General features: G+C 45.5%; 1 protein-coding gene across 6 annotated transcripts in view; it reads left to right on the forward strand.

Annotated features, from left to right (window-relative positions):
• The first annotated feature begins 800 nt into the window (after positions 1-800).
• LRRK1 (leucine rich repeat kinase 1) overlaps positions 801-18042 on the forward strand; it is a 73725-nt gene continuing 56483 nt past the window's right edge. For 2 of the 6 annotated variants that reach the window (XM_048317728.1, XM_048317734.1), the window contains exons 1-2: positions 1218-1281; positions 4194-4407. In XM_048317728.1, coding sequence (XP_048173685.1) covers positions 4341-4407 — 67 coding nt within the window. In that variant the 5' untranslated portion in view covers positions 1218-1281; positions 4194-4340. Of the gene's footprint in view, positions 873-1217; positions 1282-1454; positions 1535-4193; positions 4408-4460; positions 5356-15602; positions 15828-18042 lie in introns of those variants that run through there. The other 4 variants (XM_048317729.1, XM_048317730.1, XM_048317731.1 and 1 more) reach the window with 4 other exon arrangements.

An 18042-nucleotide genomic window follows, 5' to 3' on the forward strand; every position in this document is an offset into this window, starting at 1 on the left:
TCAGAAGCTTTCAGACTTCAGAAAAGGGAAGGCTGGAGATACAAAGGCATTACTGTGAGTGACATAATCAATGGAGACATAAGGAAGAGTGGGATGAAATTTGGTGAGGGAAAAAAGGGAAAAGTTAGCTTGAATATGTGGGTAAATTATTGCCAGAGGAAATTAGAGGCTCTATCGTAATAAAGGAAAAAGAGTTATTTTGGGGTATTTTCAAACATTGTGCTAAAAAAGGTGTAAGAAAGGTCTGGGTAAGAGCTGGGCTGTGGGGCATAAAAGGGAGCAGTCTGGATAAGACGTAGAAAGGGTGCTAAAAACAGGCAACGCTGTTTTTTAGTTGTGTAAAAAGTCAAAAAACAATAGTATTGGTACGTTCTTGCTCTCCACCTATGGCTGCAGCTGGATGCAGATTGATGGGCACCTGAACACGGGGAAAAGCACCGGTGAACACACATCTCTGTTCCATAATCATCCAATGAAGCCCTCAAGCAAATCTCAGGCTACCGCAGCCGTTCTGTGAATGCACATCCATCCTCAAGTGACCATCAGTGATCTATTGCTAGGTACGGACCAGGGAAAAAAACCCATCCTCTGTGTATAATTTACAGAATCACTACGAAAAGCAAAGCAAAAGGCACGCAGAAATGGTCTTGTCTTAGCTGGTCCGACGGGTGTGGGAAATGGAGCAATCTCTGCCTTGTCAGAGGTTCCTGGGGAGGAATGGGTCAGTCTGGGGAAGGACTGCGCACACCAACATCTGACTCCTTCCGAAGAGAGGGGGCAACCTCGCTCTGCTCTTCCAGCGAGGACCAAACTCGCCGCGATCCGGGGAAGGAGCAACTTTCAAAGTCAGAGCTGTGCTGGGCGCTGCCGCGGTAAGGCCGGGCCCTGCGGAGACGATGGGCAGCGGTGCGGGAGGGATCCTGCTCCAGCCACCGCCACTCCCAGGCTGGGTTTTCCTAAAAAACTCAAATCCGCTGAGCCTGAGGGGCTGCCCGGGGGCGGGCCGGCGTGCGGGTCGAGTCTGGGGAAGGAGCTCCATCCGCCTCCTCCGGGCCAGCCCTGCCCTCGGCGGCAGGCGAGGGGCCGTGCCGGGGGACTCGCCCTTGGCCACGGCGCCGGGCCAGGGGCCGGAGGAGGAGCCGCTGTCCTGCTCCCTTTCCTGCCGGCCTCCCTCTGCCTCCCGGGCCGCGGAGCGAGGCGTGCGGGCGGCGCCGGAGGAGGAGGAGGAGGAGGAGGCGGCGGCGGCGGCGGCGCGGGGAGCGCTGGCCCGGGACACAGGAGGTACCGTGGGTTTGCTGCCGCTTCTCGGGCACCTGCCTCGCCGCCAGGGCAGTCGGTGTGGGGGGCTGCCGGGGCGTTTCGGGTGGAAAGGAGGGGGGAACCGCGTTTTCTTATAAAGAAAATGAAAGTTCGGAGGGAACTTTGCGGGCGCAGCGCGGCGGGAGCGCGGCCGCCCCGCCCGGCGGGGACGGGGAGCACCGAGACTCGCTCTGAGGGGACGCCCCACCCCGGCAGCTGGAAAGCGTCCGGAAAGGTTTGTGAGACCCCCGAGTCCCCAAGCCGCTGGCCGAGGTGTGGGAGAAGGGGGTGGCTTGGTGCTCACTGCTCACCCGGGGAGGAAGGATGCGGGTCCCAGCGGGCAGGGCGGCCCAAGGCGGGCCGGGGGTCCCTGGGCTGGCACTTCAGCCCTTGGTTCGCCATCACCTCGCCCGCGGTGACACCAGGCAGGAGAGCCCCAGCGCCTTTCCACACCGGTGGTCCCTGGGCCTCTCAGATCCGTGGTGATTCCCAGCCCCAGGTGGGAGTGTCAGAAACAACAAGTGGTTTGAGCAAAGAACTGAAGTTTTAGCAGGGGTTTTTTGTGAATTAGGAAGCGATCTCGGGCAAACTGTGATGTTTCTGAGGGCCTGGCTGCTTTTAGGCACAATGCACGGGTAAGACTGGGCGGGCTGGTGAAGTGGAGGGGAGGTGATGGTTCAGGTGTGGTCAGATATGCTGGGGCAGTAGCAGGTGTCAGGACTGGGAATGTGTGAAATGGGATGTAAATCCCATTTACACGTGTTCAGGTGTATTTTGCGTGGTCCATCTCCTTCTGAACGAGATTCTGTAGAGCACGTAGACTCCCTAAATGAAATTCACATGTGGTGTTTGCATGAGTTACAGTTGTGTGCACCTTGCTTAACATAAAGCTCTGTAGGGTTTTTTTTTAGTTATATACACAAAGGTCCTGAAATACGGAAATCCTGCGTAGATGGGCGCTGTGTGGCATTAATACACATGGCTACAACATTCGGTTACTTGCAGCTAAAGGGAACTGATCATCAAAACCACACCACTATTTTTCTTAAAAGCTATTTTTCCTTTCACTTTATATGAGGAAAGTTTCAGCCTGGGGAATAAGGTGAGTAGAGAACTAAAAATCAGGACTGGGATGGTTTTCAAGCCTCAGGGGTCAACACTGACACCTGTTCAGTGTTCTTGTACAGTTGTTGTGGGCACACATGGTTTGTCCCTGTCTCAGAGTAGGGAAATGCCTCAGAAACCATCATCTGCTGCAGAGCTGGTGGGTCGGAGCGTGCATGGGGAAGTGTTTACTCTCACTGGAGCTGCTCAGTGCATTGAGGGCAGGCAGCTGCTGGCATCACATCCCCTCCATTGTCAGAGTTAACAACCTGGACTGCTTTGGGGAAGTGAGAGCCTCCCTGACACCTCTGCCTGGTGTGCCCCACCCACGGCATGGAGGGATGTGTGATCCCAGCGCAGCAGGTCCTCCTGTGTGGTCAAGGGAAGCTAAGACCAGGAGAGAAGCTGAGTCTGGTGGGAACCCAGAACGTTCCAGGGCAGAATTCAGTCCTCCACCAACATGGCCCAATTCACCATTTTGTGGGCTTGGTTCTGGGCTTAGGGATCACCTCCATCTCAGCCTCCTGCAGCACCCAATGCCCAGACTGTGGGCACAGGGGTGTGAGTTTTGGCTCCTGCTGCCAGGTAGTGCAAAGTCAGGGTCAGCAGAAGCTGAGTGCATCTAAAATTCAAATATTTGCCTAGAAACAACTGAAGTACGATGCAGTGATTTTTAGTGTTGTTGGCTGGTGGTTGAAACCCAGTATAAGGAGGGAGGAGCAGAAAGCTTCCTGGAGAGTGGTGATAGATCAGCATATTTTTATATTCCCCTTGGCCTTTGATCCCAGCTCAGGAAGCCAGCTCTGCTCAGGGAGAGTCAGGGATGATCTCGGGCCTTGCTGGCCAGAGTGCGAGGTGGGTTATGAGCTTTGCTGAGATAGAGCCTCAAATCAAAACTTCATCATCACACACCAGACATGAGAAGAACCAGTAAGAGTCAGTTGAGGAGCATCATGTTACATCTGAGAGGCATTTACTGGCTGAAACTGAAAGCAGAAAATGAACAAGCTCTGATGCTGGTTGGACAGACACTTCAATCCTCCAGTAGTTTGAACCTCTGTATGAAGAGGTTAAAGGGTGGTTGTGCAGCTGTGAAAAGGGAAGAAGTTGGAAATGCCTCAGGAGACTGAACTGTGCAATTTTCTGCTGCCTGTTACACCAGGCAGTTCACAAGAAGCCAACCTGTGGTATTTCCTAAGGGCCTGATTTGCCTCCCTGCGTGTGTTTGAAGAAGCCTGATGCTTCCAGGGTCAGAGAGCTCTCTAAAAGGACTGGGCAGAGGGGACAGGAGCTGGTGTGTTTCTCTTTACCCTCTTCTCTTTCCTACAGAGGATTATCTCAGTAACCACATCAGTATTTTTCAGTTTCTCACAGTCTCACAAGAGCCGTGGTTGTCTTTGTGGATGGGAAAGGTTTTGAGGTTGCATTTAGGATTTTTCCAGCTGCACTGCAGGGTTTCAATGGTCTGCCTTTACACCAGCTTGTGGAGAATCTGAAACTGCAGCTGTGACCCCTGCCTACCCCCTTGTCCTCTGCCCAAAGACTGAGCAGCTTTGGTGGTGAAAAATTAGGAACATTATCTTTCTGTAGTGCAGAAATTGTTAGTCCCCTCTATTAATTCATTTTATGCTCTTAACAAAGCTATTATGAAAATAATTGTATTTATAGGATGATAAGTGTATTTCTGCAATGTAGCATTTAGACAACTGTGTTAATAGTGGAGAGGTATGAGTGTCTCACAATTTCTATAGTAGAATGATTAATTTGTTTTGCTGTTTATTTTTAAACAGAGTAAATGGTGTTTCTTCAGGATGGTGCTCCCTAGCATCCTCTGCTCCTGCATTCACATGATGGGGACCATCCAGCTTTGACAACACTGTTCACTTTGAAGTGCTGTGGAAAGTTTGTCTGAGGGACCTTCACAACTGCAACCCAGAATGTACTGGTGTGTGGGAACGGAGGAATCCGCTGTTTGCAGGGAGAGCAACATGGATCCACAAAATGGTAAATAGGAGGATTTATTTCTTTCCTGTTCAGACTGGGAGCAAAAGGTTCTAAGAGAACTCAGTACCCAGCTGCCACTGGACTTTGATGAAGTTTAAAAATGGGAAAGTTTTTTGAGCCCTAATCTTTGAAAATTTACAGTCTAGAACAAGGAATTTTACTTCCAGGGAGAATGATGTTGAACTACTGAGGTGGTAAGAATAGCATTCCCCTGAAGATGGATGTTCTCCAAAGGCCTACGGAATTAGTCAATATATGTATCACGTCTCACCAGTTCCGAAATATGTTTTACAAGATCTGTGCTTTTTCAGTGTGTGAATGCAAATATGTTCCCAGTCACTGATGCAATGGGTGTTCAGGGTATGAAAGCTGCTAAAATCAGAGCATCTCTTCCCAGCCTGAACAGATATTAACCTGCTCCAGTTTTACTGTCAGCTCTGATTCAGTGGCTTGCAGTGATTTAATGTTGGGCTAGATTAGAAGGTTTGTGTTTATGTAATTAAGAAATTCCCCTTTTGGAAGGGACATATGCTTCAGGTTGCTTCCTGTGAATTTTTTTTTTTCCTGAGCAGCCAAATTATTTTTGGATGGTTTCTCTCACTGCAACCCTCAGCTCCCCAGCACTGCCATGCTTCTCTGAGTCAAACCCCAGTTATGTTTCTGCAGCAAGAAATAGCCTCCTGTTCTTGTGTAACGGTGTTCCCCCCTTGCAGCAAGTGTTTCATTAGGAGGCAGCATCTGCGTTTGAAGTGTGGGAAGAAGGTGTGTTTGACGCTTTGTAGTGAGTAAGCAGGCTCCAGCAGAAGCTAATGTTTTTGCAGCCTTATTTTGGATTTTATCAGCAACTATGAAGCAAAACCCGATAGTTTATTCAGAGGCCTCCTTGTCTTGTTTGAAGACGTTTCTCACCAGCGTCACAGGGAGCTCTGGGAACTCTTTCCTTTCTCCGTATGTATTCTGCTTGTTCTGTGATGCTGATTTTTCTGTTTGCTTTTGGTAATTAGCCTTGTACCTTTCTGTAACACTTGGTTATTGGATATTCTTATAATTTTTAAATTCTATTTTCTGAGTTTCTCTCTGGAAGAAATTATCTCCACTTGAATACTAAGCTATAAACCATGAGAAGAATTTTAATCTGCGCTAACGGTTTGCAACTGTTTCAAATTGCTAAATTTTTGTTCTGCAGTAGTGATCTGACAAGTTTTCTCATTGTTTAAACATACAGTAAATAAATTATTGTAGGAGTGAATAATGAAGTGAAAAGTGGAATAGTTGTATTTTCTACATTTTGACTTCAGGTTTTTTTCTGAGAACTTTATTACACGTTGCTGTTATGTAATTATATTCAGTTAAACTGGTTAGCTGGAAGCATGCAAATCTCAGTGGTAGACTCTTCTATATGGATATATCTGGGTTATATTAAAACAGTCTACAGTGTTGGAAAATTAGGAAAGGGATCCTTGTAAAGCTTAAGATCCCTGTACAAGGCACCGGTACTGCCTTGGTGGATTTGCTCTTTATAAGGGTACTGTACATGCTTAAACTCATTGTTATTTCAGGATTGTTTGGGTCCTGCCAAGAATGATTGTCATTAGCTAACCGGTCCACTCCCTAAGTTAGCTGGTCCTTGTTCTGCGTTGGGATCCCATTACAGGGACTGAAGCAGGAACACGGTGACTCATTCAGCCTCCACATGCGAACCCATTGTTTACGCGCCTTTAGGAACAATGTGGATGCAGTCTCCTGCTCTCATTCAGCGGGAACTGCTGGGAAGGGGAGTGAGATCCCGGATCATTCCTTTAATGCCGACGACCTCGTTAGTGCTCAGAGCTTGGAGTCTTTTTTTCTTTCGGGCAGGAGGGACCAGCATGTGGCTGTGGGGGGTTAACCAGAGCACGGTGGTGTCGGGGCTCCGGGATGGGTCAGTCGGATCGGTAGGGCTGGAGGCACCTTTCAGCTGGTCCCTGTGCACTTCCATTATCTGAAACCTTAGGATTTTTTAGGAGTTTTTTTCCTGGCAGCTATAAAGCCCTGGCCAATTGTATATGGAGAAAAGGTTCACAGCATCCTTATATGTTAGAAAATGTAACATAGGGTGCAGGGGCTCACCTTGCTCAGGTGTCTCCTCTGCTGTTCCTCCCGGCTGTGCAGTGATCTTCCCGTATCCCAGCAGGATGCCAGCTTTCCCCGGGAGCGGGCGAGCTGTGTGTCAGAACTGGACCCTCTCTTCCCTCCAGGGTTGATGCTGGGCTTGGCTTGGTGCTGACTGAGCCCTCGGAGGGGATTTGTCACTGAAGCGCAGGATGAGGCTCCCTTGTGGGTGCACCCAGCATCTCCCTTGCCTCCTCAAACCCTGCTTCCCCTCTCCTGGATTTGTTCATCTTGTCCTAATTAAAAGAAACTGAGCAGAGATATGGGGGTGGCTGCAGTCTTTCATGAAGCACAGGGTTTGGGGGTTTTTTTTAAATTTGGTTAAAGAGCTCTACATAATACAGAGGAGGTGACATGATGTGAATTTTGTAGGAAGTACAATGGAAGCCCAAAGGCATCACTTTATGAATGCATAGAAAAGCATAAAGATTCATTTCCTTTCTATGGGCTGATTGGTTTCTTTGAATCTTACAAAATTTCACAGCTAGGATTTAATTCTTACGTGCTTTTCTGGGAGACAGTTCCTCAGAGGTGTAGGAGAGCAGTCATTGTCTTCTGAAACATCAGGGTACTTCTGTTAAAGAGCTTATCTCCCTCTTACTGTGTATTTTATTCAAAGTTACAGAGCATTCATATGCCACACGTGTGTGTCTCAGAGGTGGAACTGGATTATCCTTCAAACATGCCAGAGGGTGTCTCTTCTCTCCTGCTCAATCTAGAAATGAGCACTGAAAAGGGGGGTTATGGTGGAATGTGTCTAACATTACATAATTAGGGACAACAATGCTAAGGAGAGCTGCTTCAAACTTTTTAGTAGCTTTGCAGATATTAACTAACAGCACCTTCACAACTTCTTTTGAGGGAAATCAGATGTAACTTGGTGACTTTCCACTGTCCAGGAAAGCACAGATAGACATGGACAGTGTGCCTGGAAAAGGGACCTAAATATTACATGAGGGAGCAAACAAGTAACCAGAATATATGACTCCAGCTGTCATTTGGAGTGGACCAGAGGCCCCTAAAGCTGTGCTTTGCAAATGCTGTGGTGACCCTACAGCTCACAGGGCTTTATCTTTTATCAGAAAGAAGCTGCCCACAATGGCAGCAACCTTTGCAACCCTGGCTGGGCCATGGCTCAGCTCAGATCTGACTCAGAGGGAAAGCTGCTGCCTGCCCTGATGCTTCCTGAATCCTGAAAAAGGCTCTGGTGTGAGTAAGGGTTCAACTGGAAAAGTCAAAGGGTCGTTTAACGAGAGGGACTGCTCAGGAGCAAGTGCAATTTTATAGGGAAAGTTTCACAACAGTTTGAGTGGTGACAGCTCAAGGTTGGCCAATAGCAAATGGAGCAGTTTATCCTCCTGGGGCACACTTTGTGCCTCAGCCTCACTGCTGGTTGGCATCAGGGCAGGGTATTGCAGAGGTGGACTCGATAATCCTGGTGGGTCCCTTCCAACTCAACCTATTCTCTGATTCTATGATTTCCTCACATCTACACCACTGTTGCCTTAAAAGTGAACAGCAGGAACTTGAATAGCTTTGTTGAAAAAGCTTTCCTGCTGAATAGAGGAGGAAGGGAAAATCAGCACCACAGGTATTACGTTGTTCCTCATGAAATCACCATGTAAACCTTAAAATCTTCCCATCAGCTGTGTGTGGGGACAGGACCAGCAGCTGGGCCTTGGGGCACATTGTGCTGTGTAACAGGGAAAGAATACTCACAGCCTGTGTCCTGCTTTTTCCATCCACACATCACCCTGAGTTTTTCATGACAGTGTGGGGTGAGAAGGACAAGGAGAGGATCTGGGAGGTGAACTGAGCACACGGAGCACTGGAGAGCTGCAAAGTGTGTCAGTCATGTGAAGTTCTTTATAATCAGACTAAATCAGCCTTGAAGGTTTTCTGGTTTTTTTCCTGCTTGTTAAGCTGAGAGTAAATTTGAGTCCAAACAGCAAACTGAAAGGGTTCCTATGAGCTAAAAAACCAGAAAATAGAACAGGTTTTGTATGTGAGTCAGTCTTACTGCAGAATGCCCTGCAGAAGGAGAAGTAGGAAATGCTCAGCAGGAATAGGAAGTACACTAGTAAGGCAGTAATAGGCTTGTATTTTTAAATATTTAAATAAACTCTTCATACTGAAGTGGTGCAATCTCACAAGGGGCCAAGAACCACTGCGGAAGGCTGGTCTGCAGCTGAACATGCCTGTGGTTAAACCTGCTCTCCCATGCAGAGCTGAATGTTACAACATCTCTCCAAACCCAACCTGCATTTGAAAAAGGGCAAGGAATGCTGAGGCATTTACAATTTTCCTGATAAAAACCATCAAAGCCAGTCTGCTCTTGAACTTGAGGGCTGTATCAAGGAGGGCAGAGCTGCTGTGAGAGCCGGTGGTGCACTAAAGAACTTGGGAAGTTAATTGAGCAGAGAGTCTGACCTGAGAGCCAGTTTGATTTACAGGCAGCAGTATCTTTATCTGAGCTGTATCTGGAATTATCTGCTGCTTTTCAGCTTTATTTTTCCACCTTCACATTAAAATGTATTTGTGGTCTATTACATTGAAATGCAACTTATGACAACTCTATCAAGAAGCCTGGAAAAAAACAAAGATAAGGTAGTAAAGAAAATCCTTCGCCCTTAGAACTTATACACAGGGAGTTCTTTACAATGTTCCTGAGGTGCGATTTATGAGGGAGCTTTCAGGTGAGGGTTGATTCTGGGGTCATGGAACTGCTGTCCTCTGTTTCAGTGGGAAAAAAGCAATTGATAGTGTTCACACCAACTCAGCCTTTACCAGGCCTGTAATTGATTTATTATTTTGACAGAGATGTTGCAGGTGATTTTATACTTGCATTAAGAAAATGCTATGAATTATGGGGGTTTATCCTCCCCAGAGCCTATGGGGGCCTTATCCAAAACCCATTACAATCTTTGCACTGACATAATGGGATCTTCAGGGATCCTTACAGCATTAAGTCTGTGGTTTGTTTGTTTTTCACTGCTCTGATGGATAAAGGCTCTGCTTGCAGAAGGCAGTGAGCTGGGAGGAACTGTTTGCATTGCAGGTGAGGATTGGGGAGATGGATTTTATACCATTCGACTCCCAATCTGCTATATAAAATCATAGAATTATGGAATTTTTAAGGCTGGAAAAGACCTTTCAGGTCACTGGGTCCACCTGTTCCTGCAGCACAGCCAAGCCCACCATTAAACTGTGTCCCCAAGTGCCACATGCACACAGCTTTTAAACTCCCCCAGGGATGATGACTCAACCATGAAGTCTGTCTCTTAATAGGTTCTATTTCAGATTTTACATCAAGTCAGGCTGATATTTAATTCCTTCCCTTAATCCAAGTGTGTGTGCTCATTAGTGGGTCAGCAATTGCTTATTTGCATGATTCTGTATCACCACAGCAGCAGCTCTTTTATGTAAGCTGCTGATATTTTCAGAACAGAAGTGTCTCCATGTTTTTAATTTGTGCCTCATCCCCACTTAGAGGACCTATTTAAAAAGTCTTTAAGTTTTAGGAAAGGCTCTCACCCTACCAAAAGCCTTTCTGCAGTCAGAAGGACTCTGGGGTTCAACAGTTTGTGTTGCTGGCAGGGCTTGGGGTCTGCCATGGAGATGCACGGTGGGAAACCTGGGGCAGATCCTCTCTGTTTTGGCTCTCCCTCTCCAGTTGGAGAGGGCAGCAGATCCCTGGTGAGCTTCAGGAACTTCTCATCTGTAAAGACAAGCTCTGTTACTGTCACCCAGGGGTGAGGGAGAGGGTCAGTCTGCCACAGGAAGAGTGGGAGGAAGGAGGTGAGTGGGAAGGAGCAGGGACCTGGGGCTGAGAGCTGGAGGAGCAGCTTCATTTTCTCTCTAATAGTCAATATGTGGCTCCCAGGCATAAAGGCTGGCATTTCATACTGCTGGGGAAAACTCAGTCCCAGGCTGCCCCCAGCTCCTCTCTCTGCATAGCTGAAAATCATGGAAAAATAATGAACCAAAGCAGTGACTCAAACAAGAAGTCTGGATAAATTTAGCTCAAATATTCTTGGTATGTTTGTGGTCACTGTGGAAATTGCATCACTTCTTGTTTTAATGATCAAAATATTGCTTGGAAAACTGGCATCTACCCGAGAAGGGCTCAAAATGAAATCCTTTAAAAGCAAGTATGTCTTTGTTTCACCTGCAGTTAATTGGTTTTGGGGATTATTTGTTTTATTCCCATCTTGGTTAAGGAGGTTTTGGACTGGAGGTTATTACTGCTTAATTGAAAAGCCACAAGGTTTAGAGCTGATATACTCTGCAGCGTGATTATATGCTTCACATAAAAGTTCTGTCTGGGGAGTAGGATTCAAAAAGAGTGCTGGTAATTGCTGAAGACAAGACCTCCTCCAGAATCTGCCTGCATGTCTTTCTGTCTTTCACATCAAAGAGCCTTTGAAAATGCTTTTATTTTTGCATCAAATAGGAACTTTTTTTTTTTTTTTTGTAACACTAATAGACAGGATCCCTTTTCAGATCTCATACATAGCTTGAAAAACAAAAAGCCTGGCTCCTTAAGTGAGCTTGTAATCCTGGTCATAATTCTCCCATGTTTTGCACCTTGGGCCTTTCATACAGTGGCAGGGTGGGAATAAAAGCTGCCAAATCAAAGCCGTTTGCATGGATAGGACCAGGTTCTTGGATGCAGTGGATCAGAGTTCGTCAAACGTTGGTGGGAGGGGGATGAACCGTGCCCTGCCTCATTTTGCTGTCTCTGCCTTGGAACAGACATCCAAAAATGCTGTGAGCTGCAGTGGGCTCACAACATGGACCTAGGATCCTCCCAGGCAGAATCTTCATCCTCCCTCCACTGAAATGAGTGCTGTTATTCCCAGGCACCAGGAAGACAAAATACCTCCCTTTCCCCCTCTCTGCAAATGCAGGCAATTTCTGCCACTTGTAGGTTTTGTCACAAGTAGAGGAAGGTTTTATGGGGTTTTTTTGGTAGCCTCATTAAAGCTTTGGTGGCTATCTGGGCCAACAGCAGAGGACTTTCCATCAGGTTTTCTTTCTGCTCCAGACACAGCTGTTAAGGTGATCCTCCCTCTGAGCTAGTCTGTCCTGGAAACCAGGATCTTCTCTACTCCCATGGAGGAAGAGTCAGAAGTGGGAAGTGCTCACATTGAGTTCAGTAGAAGCTGGAGTGAAGCCCCACTTTCTTCACTGTTTTGTGTGAATTTTTTGTTTTCTTTTCCAGACTAACCTATTCCTTTCCCCTGGTGCGCTTCCCAGCTGTGCACTTCCCTTGGCTCTGCTGGTGCCAAATTGTCGCTTCAACTCACTTGATGCCAACTGTATCCAATATCTTGATTGCAACTTCTTTTTCTCTGCATGCAGCACTTTTACTTAAACTGATCCAGAGTGGTTGTCTTAGTGATAAATGAGAAGTGAGGGTATAGCAAGGAGTATTTTATTAGTCAAGCAGGCACAGTAAAGAAGCTCATTGAACTGTGTCTAACATGTACTAAGCTTGGATTTTGCTGCGTGGGATGTTTGCCCCCTCAAATCTCTTGAAAGGCGTCTTCCTTTAGATGTGTCTCCTGCATCTGTCAGTTTTTTAAATAAAAAATATTCTCTTATTCTCCAAACTTTAGTCAAAGTAGCCTGTGAGGCTCCTGTGTTAGGTCTGAGTATGTGGGTTAACTTCTGGCTGTGCACAATGTGGGAATACAGGCTGTAGGTCTGGAAGGAATGTGTGGGTCAGTGTCCTGGTGTCACACTCCTACACCTTATGTCTCTCTGGAGAGCTAGATTTTGGCTGCTTCTGTGCTACTATTTTTGATCAGCAATTGGGTTGCAGTGATGTAAATGGGTTTTCCATTTAGGAAAGTGTTTACATGTGTTAATTAAGTGAAGCACAAGCTTAGGAGCTGCTTTTCCCAAATCAGAGGAGCTGTGGGATTGCTGGATGTGTCTTTGGTGGAGCTGGTAGAAGACTTGTGCTAAAGAAGAGACCTGAGCAGAGACCATGGGCCCATCTTCCTCTTACTCACACATAGCAAATCCCTCCTGAGCTCTCCACATGTAGCCTCTCACAGCTGGGGCTAAAAGCATTTGCTTCTTTCTAAAGCAAGCTTTAAGTATGTGTCTAAGTTGCAAAAGTGGGCTGGCCATGAGGTGGTACTTCCCCAGTGTGAATAATTAATGTTTCAATTTTTTTAGGAGAAGGATTTTGAGCAAATTATTTCTGTGAAAGAGAGAAAACATTGGTGTGTGGGATTTTTTCCCTTCTGATGAAAGCTTGACTGTTAGGGAAAAGGAAAATGTTCAGAAGAAAGTTAGCCATGAAATTTTATTTTGTGAAGTTTCAAGTGAAATCCAATCTTGGTTTGGTTTCATGGCTATAATATTTGATTCAGTTGGACAGGAATGGTCTCACTGGAGACACCTTTCATCATGTAATCATCCTCTCTTTCCAGCCATACCTGGAAACATACACAAAGAAAACCCAAAAGTGTAGTTGTACTTCTGCGTGCTTAATGTATCTCTTTCAATTTAAAATTTGGAAAGCAAGAGTGGCATAGCTGGCCTTGCCTGCAGAAGCACATTTCTGAATGATTCAAGCTGTAGGATGGGAACCAAATCACTGAGGCCAAAAGACAAAAATAGAAACTTTCACTCCAGAGCTGAGTCATTTGTATTTTCAATACAGCAACTCTCTGGCCCTTTGGAGCTCTCAGTAGCTTTCCTTTGGGGGTGGAAGTTAACACCATCACTGTTCTCTGTGGTCTTTGCTGATCCTTCGCACCCCAAAGAGGGCATTGCTGGAGGGATGGGGGCTATTCCCACTTTCTGTGAGAGCCAGCCTTTGCCCTGTGCTTGCTGGAGGACATCCCTGTCCCATTCCTTCCCTGCCCAGAGGGAATCACAGTCCTGCTTCTCTCCCACCAGGTACAGCCCAGAGCAGTGGAAGTGGTGCTGCACTTCACAACCAGCCGGTGGGGAACATCCTGTCCTCTTGCAGGGCACAAGAGGAGAGGCATGTCCCAATCCCTTGTTCCTTTTCCATGGATAGCTGCAGGTATCATTAGTGACCTTGGATCTATTTTGCACTTTCTAACATGATTTGCACACTGGCATGATGGGTTTGTTCTGACAATCATATTCCAGTGTAATTCTTTGTTCTCTCTCTGACCCCATTGCCTTGTAGTGCCTTTGTGCGGCCTCTTTTGTACTTCAGCAAAGAATAGCCAGCTCAGTTCTGTTTTAACTCCTTGGACAATACAAACAATTCCCAGAGTCCCAAGAATTTGGGAGATGCACACACAAATGCAGGAGCCTGCTTGGATCTGGCAGTGCTGGCACTGCCCACTGATACTGCTGAGTCCCAGTGTTACCAGGATTTGAGGCTTTTCTGTTCCCTCTTCCCCCATTATCCTGGATGATGAAGAAATGATTGTGTAAGTGTGGAGCTAAAGCCTTTGGCGGCATCTGTTTCTCATAATTCTGTTCTGGAGCCCAGTGAAAAGGCAGGAATCCAGAGCATTTTTCTACCCAGGACTTAATGTTTTCCTTTCAGGTTTGCATTAGCAAATGCTCTTTTTTTCTTGCAGGTTAAGGGTGTTATAAATAGAAAATTTCCTATGATTCTGATGATAATTGGTCACTTTACACAACTGTACCTAATAATAGTGAAAAAGATCTCTTCCGTGCTGGATTTTTGCCTTTGAAGCATTCCTCTGTGTTTCATATCTGGTTTCTTTTGGGGTTTTTAAGTCTCCTTTTGGGGCAGTGAGCATTGATTGTGAGCTGTGTTATAGGTGCGGGTGGCTTTTGTGCTCAATACATCATCTTTTCCAGCGCCTTTGGCAGGCAGATCTTAGTGCAGAGCCACTCCTTTAATTAGTGAAACAGTGGATGTTTGGGGGAAATGATACCGCAGGAAATAGGCAGAAAGTGTGCGGAGGGCTGTCCTGAGAAGCTGGCACATCCCACTTGTTGTGGGAGATATTAATTAGGGTCAGAGGGGCCATGGCCCAGTTCTGGCATAGACTCTCCAGTGGGGATTTGGAACTTCCCAGATAAACCGTCTTGTTCTCAGTGCCTTCTCACAGGCGGATTTATTAGTAGTTCTGGCCATTTTTGAATCCTGACAGGAATGTCTTAAAGCAGAATTGGTTGAGCCACATGTATTTCACCTAAATCTGAGAAAAGGTGAAGTAGATCACACGATTCTTGCTGCAGGATGGTTTTGAGGCAAATTCTGCCTATGTGGGTGGGTGGGGGGGCACAAGAGATCTTGGTCTGTGGCTTTATGTTCTAAGAAATGAAGGAATGAAATGAATGAAGAAAATATAACTTTTTTTTTTAAAAGGAAACCTTGAAGTGTCAGCTAATTAGAGAAGGAACACAAAAGATACCTTTGTTTCATGAAGCATTTTTATCCACTTGGGCTGACTGAAAAATTTTTTTCTTTATTTTTTATTAAAGAACCCAGGGTTTTGGCTTTTTCTTCCTGGTTTGAGATGGGATTTTTCAGTATCTCAAAAATTTCCAGAGGACTGAAAAATTTTTCTTACCCATCTAAATGGAAAGCTCAATCTAGGGCAGATCCATCATCCTTTGAAATCACTGGAGGCTTCCTGTTGGCTGCTGCTCGGTGTGTTAGCCTGAAGTTTTTCAAAGCGGTACAAGATGCACGAGTCTGTTGCAGAGACTCAGAAATAACATGGCTTTCCATTAATTTTGCAAACCAGCTGGGCAAAGCTTGCATGGAGTAGTATTGAAAAATGTTCAGTGACACCAGTGAGTTTTTGAATGTTTGGATGTGCTGGCTTTAAATACTCAGCACATCTTCAACCTCATCCCTGTCCCATTTTTTATCTGTGCTGTGGCAGCACTCAGAAGTCAAAATGGCAAAAGATTAAGCTGGTAAAGGTTAGCTGTAGCCATCTGGTGCTATTGAGGAATTAATGTCTGAGCTCAGCCCGGAGAGGCGGCCTCCCTGCCCACCCCCATCCCCACATCCTCTGAACCAGAGGCTTGGATTTCGCTGTAATGGGACATGGAGATGAAAATATCTGTCAAGGCTAAACTGTAGCAGTTAATTCAGACAAAGGAGCAGCCAGCCAGCCATTCCATCCAGTGGCCACTGCAGGAGCTGCTCGTGCTGAAGCAGAGGTGGGTGGTTATCAGTCCCAGGAATTAACAGCTTAATTGGGTATCGCTGAATGGGATGCTGTGTTAAAGCACCAGCTTGATTTGCTCCTGTCTCTGGAAATACCTGCACACATTATGACAAGGTCAGTAGCGGTTTTAAAGTTTTATTCTTATTGTAATTCTGTTTTTGGAGGAGGTTAGCTTCCTGCCCTGATTTATCCTGGGTAAAGCATCTCATGTATATCTTTCTCTGCTAAATAAAAATATCCTACTTAGTTGCCAAAGAACTGCTGGTTATCAAAAGGCCTAATGTAGCATTTACAGACTCTTTCGAGCTTGTGTCAGAGATGCAGTGATTTGGGCTATAAAGACAATAATCATCTGTGCATTGTGCTGCTTTGTTATGCAGCTGTTTGCTGATTCACAGCACTGACCTGCAAACCCTCCCCTTTTACTAATGGCATACTGTCAATTTAGAAATTTTAGAGTGTTTTGTTCACCTGCTGTAATAAGGCCTGTGACAGGGTCTAACTACACATGACCCTAAAATTCTCATGGTACTCTTTATTATTAAGGCTTATTTTTTTGTTTGTTTCTCTGAGCTGGGTCAGCTGTCTGTTGCACTTTAAAAGTGATACCTTGTACGCTTTTAAAAATGGCAATAAAATAACGGTGCTTTTTTATTGATAACCTCTGGTTTCATTGGGATATTTTTTTAAAGGAAATTAGTCTTGCCCTTAGCTTTTATAAAAGGTTGCTACAGCAAAGCCAAATTTAAAAGGTATTTCCAAAGTATAAATCATTGAAATCAAGAGAGAAGTAATTCCAGTGTTAGTTGCTTTTGTACAAGCTGTTAAGTGGTGTGAGGAACAGATGATGGATGCTTTTAGTGTTAGCAAATGCCTCCCCTTTTCCCCTCACAAACAGCCCTTGGTTTGCTTACAGCTTTTTTAGTAGAAAGCAATAAAAGAAAAGAAGCTGTGGATCTATAGAGAGGTTAAACAATTATGATGCAGAGATGCAGAGGCTGAATGATAGGGAGTAAACTCCATGGCTTTATTTTCATAGATGTTCAAAGGTGTTAGAGAAAAGGACCCACCTCAGTTCAAATAGGCTTCATTTATCTGATTTTTGGTGTGCTTTGGGGCAGTGCTCTCAGAGGAACCTGTGCCAGCACAGGAATTGCCCCAGATCTGGGTGCAATAAAGCAGAAAGTAAAAAATATGGCAATGGGGGTGTAAAGTTTCTGGAGTTTCTTGGATAGTACAGGAATATCCAAGAAGTCCTGCTGGGATATCATCCCTTGCAGGGCTGGTTTGCTTACAGCAATGTGCATTGTGCAGTAACACAGACCCCGTTGTGCAAAGTGCAAAGCTGGTTCCTAAATCCTTAAAATCTAAGAATTAAAGGCACTTTGCTGCATCCAGGCTTAAATGCTCAACATGTTGCACAAGCCAGTCTAAAACCAGAGGTTCAGTATTATTGAGCTCCAGTACTGCTCTCCTATCACATTGCTCAAGGCTGAGAGTGAGTGAGGTGACTCTCCTAGGAAAGCCATGAAGAGCTCAGGCAAGGAGCAGGAGACATGTAAGGTTAAAAGCAGAGCAGAATTTCTTTGGATTTTGGCCCAGATTTCTGCTGAAAATGGCTGGTGCATGTACTGGAAAAACTTTATTCCCAGCCTACATGAATGCCAGTGCTGATGATAGGTCAGTCATGCATCTTGTAGAGATAAAACTCTTTAATCAGTAAAATGTAGTTTTCCTCATTTATTTTCCCCCCACTGGTGTGTATAAATTTAGCTTATAAAATATGCTGCTTCTTAATTTGCACTTGCATTTCAGAAGCCAATATATCACTTAGTAAGTCACCAGGAAGTCTTCTGTGAGCTGGGTAATTTTGTTGGTGAGATGCTTAGCTTTGCCTTGGATGGCCTCTGTGTTTTTTGGGGATTTGGGACTGGATAGCCAACCTTCTCTCATTTAACCTCTGAGAGTTCTACTAAAATTTGACAGCACCATATGAGTACAGCTGTTGGTTGAGGGCAAACTTTTTTATCTGTATTTCATCAATTTTGCTCTTTTCAGGCTTTTAACTGATAATCACAAGGACTGTTTTTTGCTGGAGACCTTTGGCAGCTTCTTCCCTCAGGCCTTAGGCAGGAGGTCAATTTACTCTGCAGCATGGAATCATAGGAGGAAGTTTTGGTGTAAGAAATTTGAGAGATGGGTAGCATTATCTTGCTACCAAGAATATTTGATATAAATATATCCGTTTCAAACAGTAGAATTTCTTAAACTCAGTGAAACTTTTATTGAATTCTCCTTGATGGGCATTCAGATGTTCAAAACTGAGCTG

This window comes from Corvus hawaiiensis, chromosome 13 (genome assembly GCF_020740725.1).
Source record: "Corvus hawaiiensis isolate bCorHaw1 chromosome 13, bCorHaw1.pri.cur, whole genome shotgun sequence".
Lineage (NCBI taxonomy): Eukaryota > Metazoa > Chordata > Aves > Passeriformes > Corvidae > Corvus > Corvus hawaiiensis.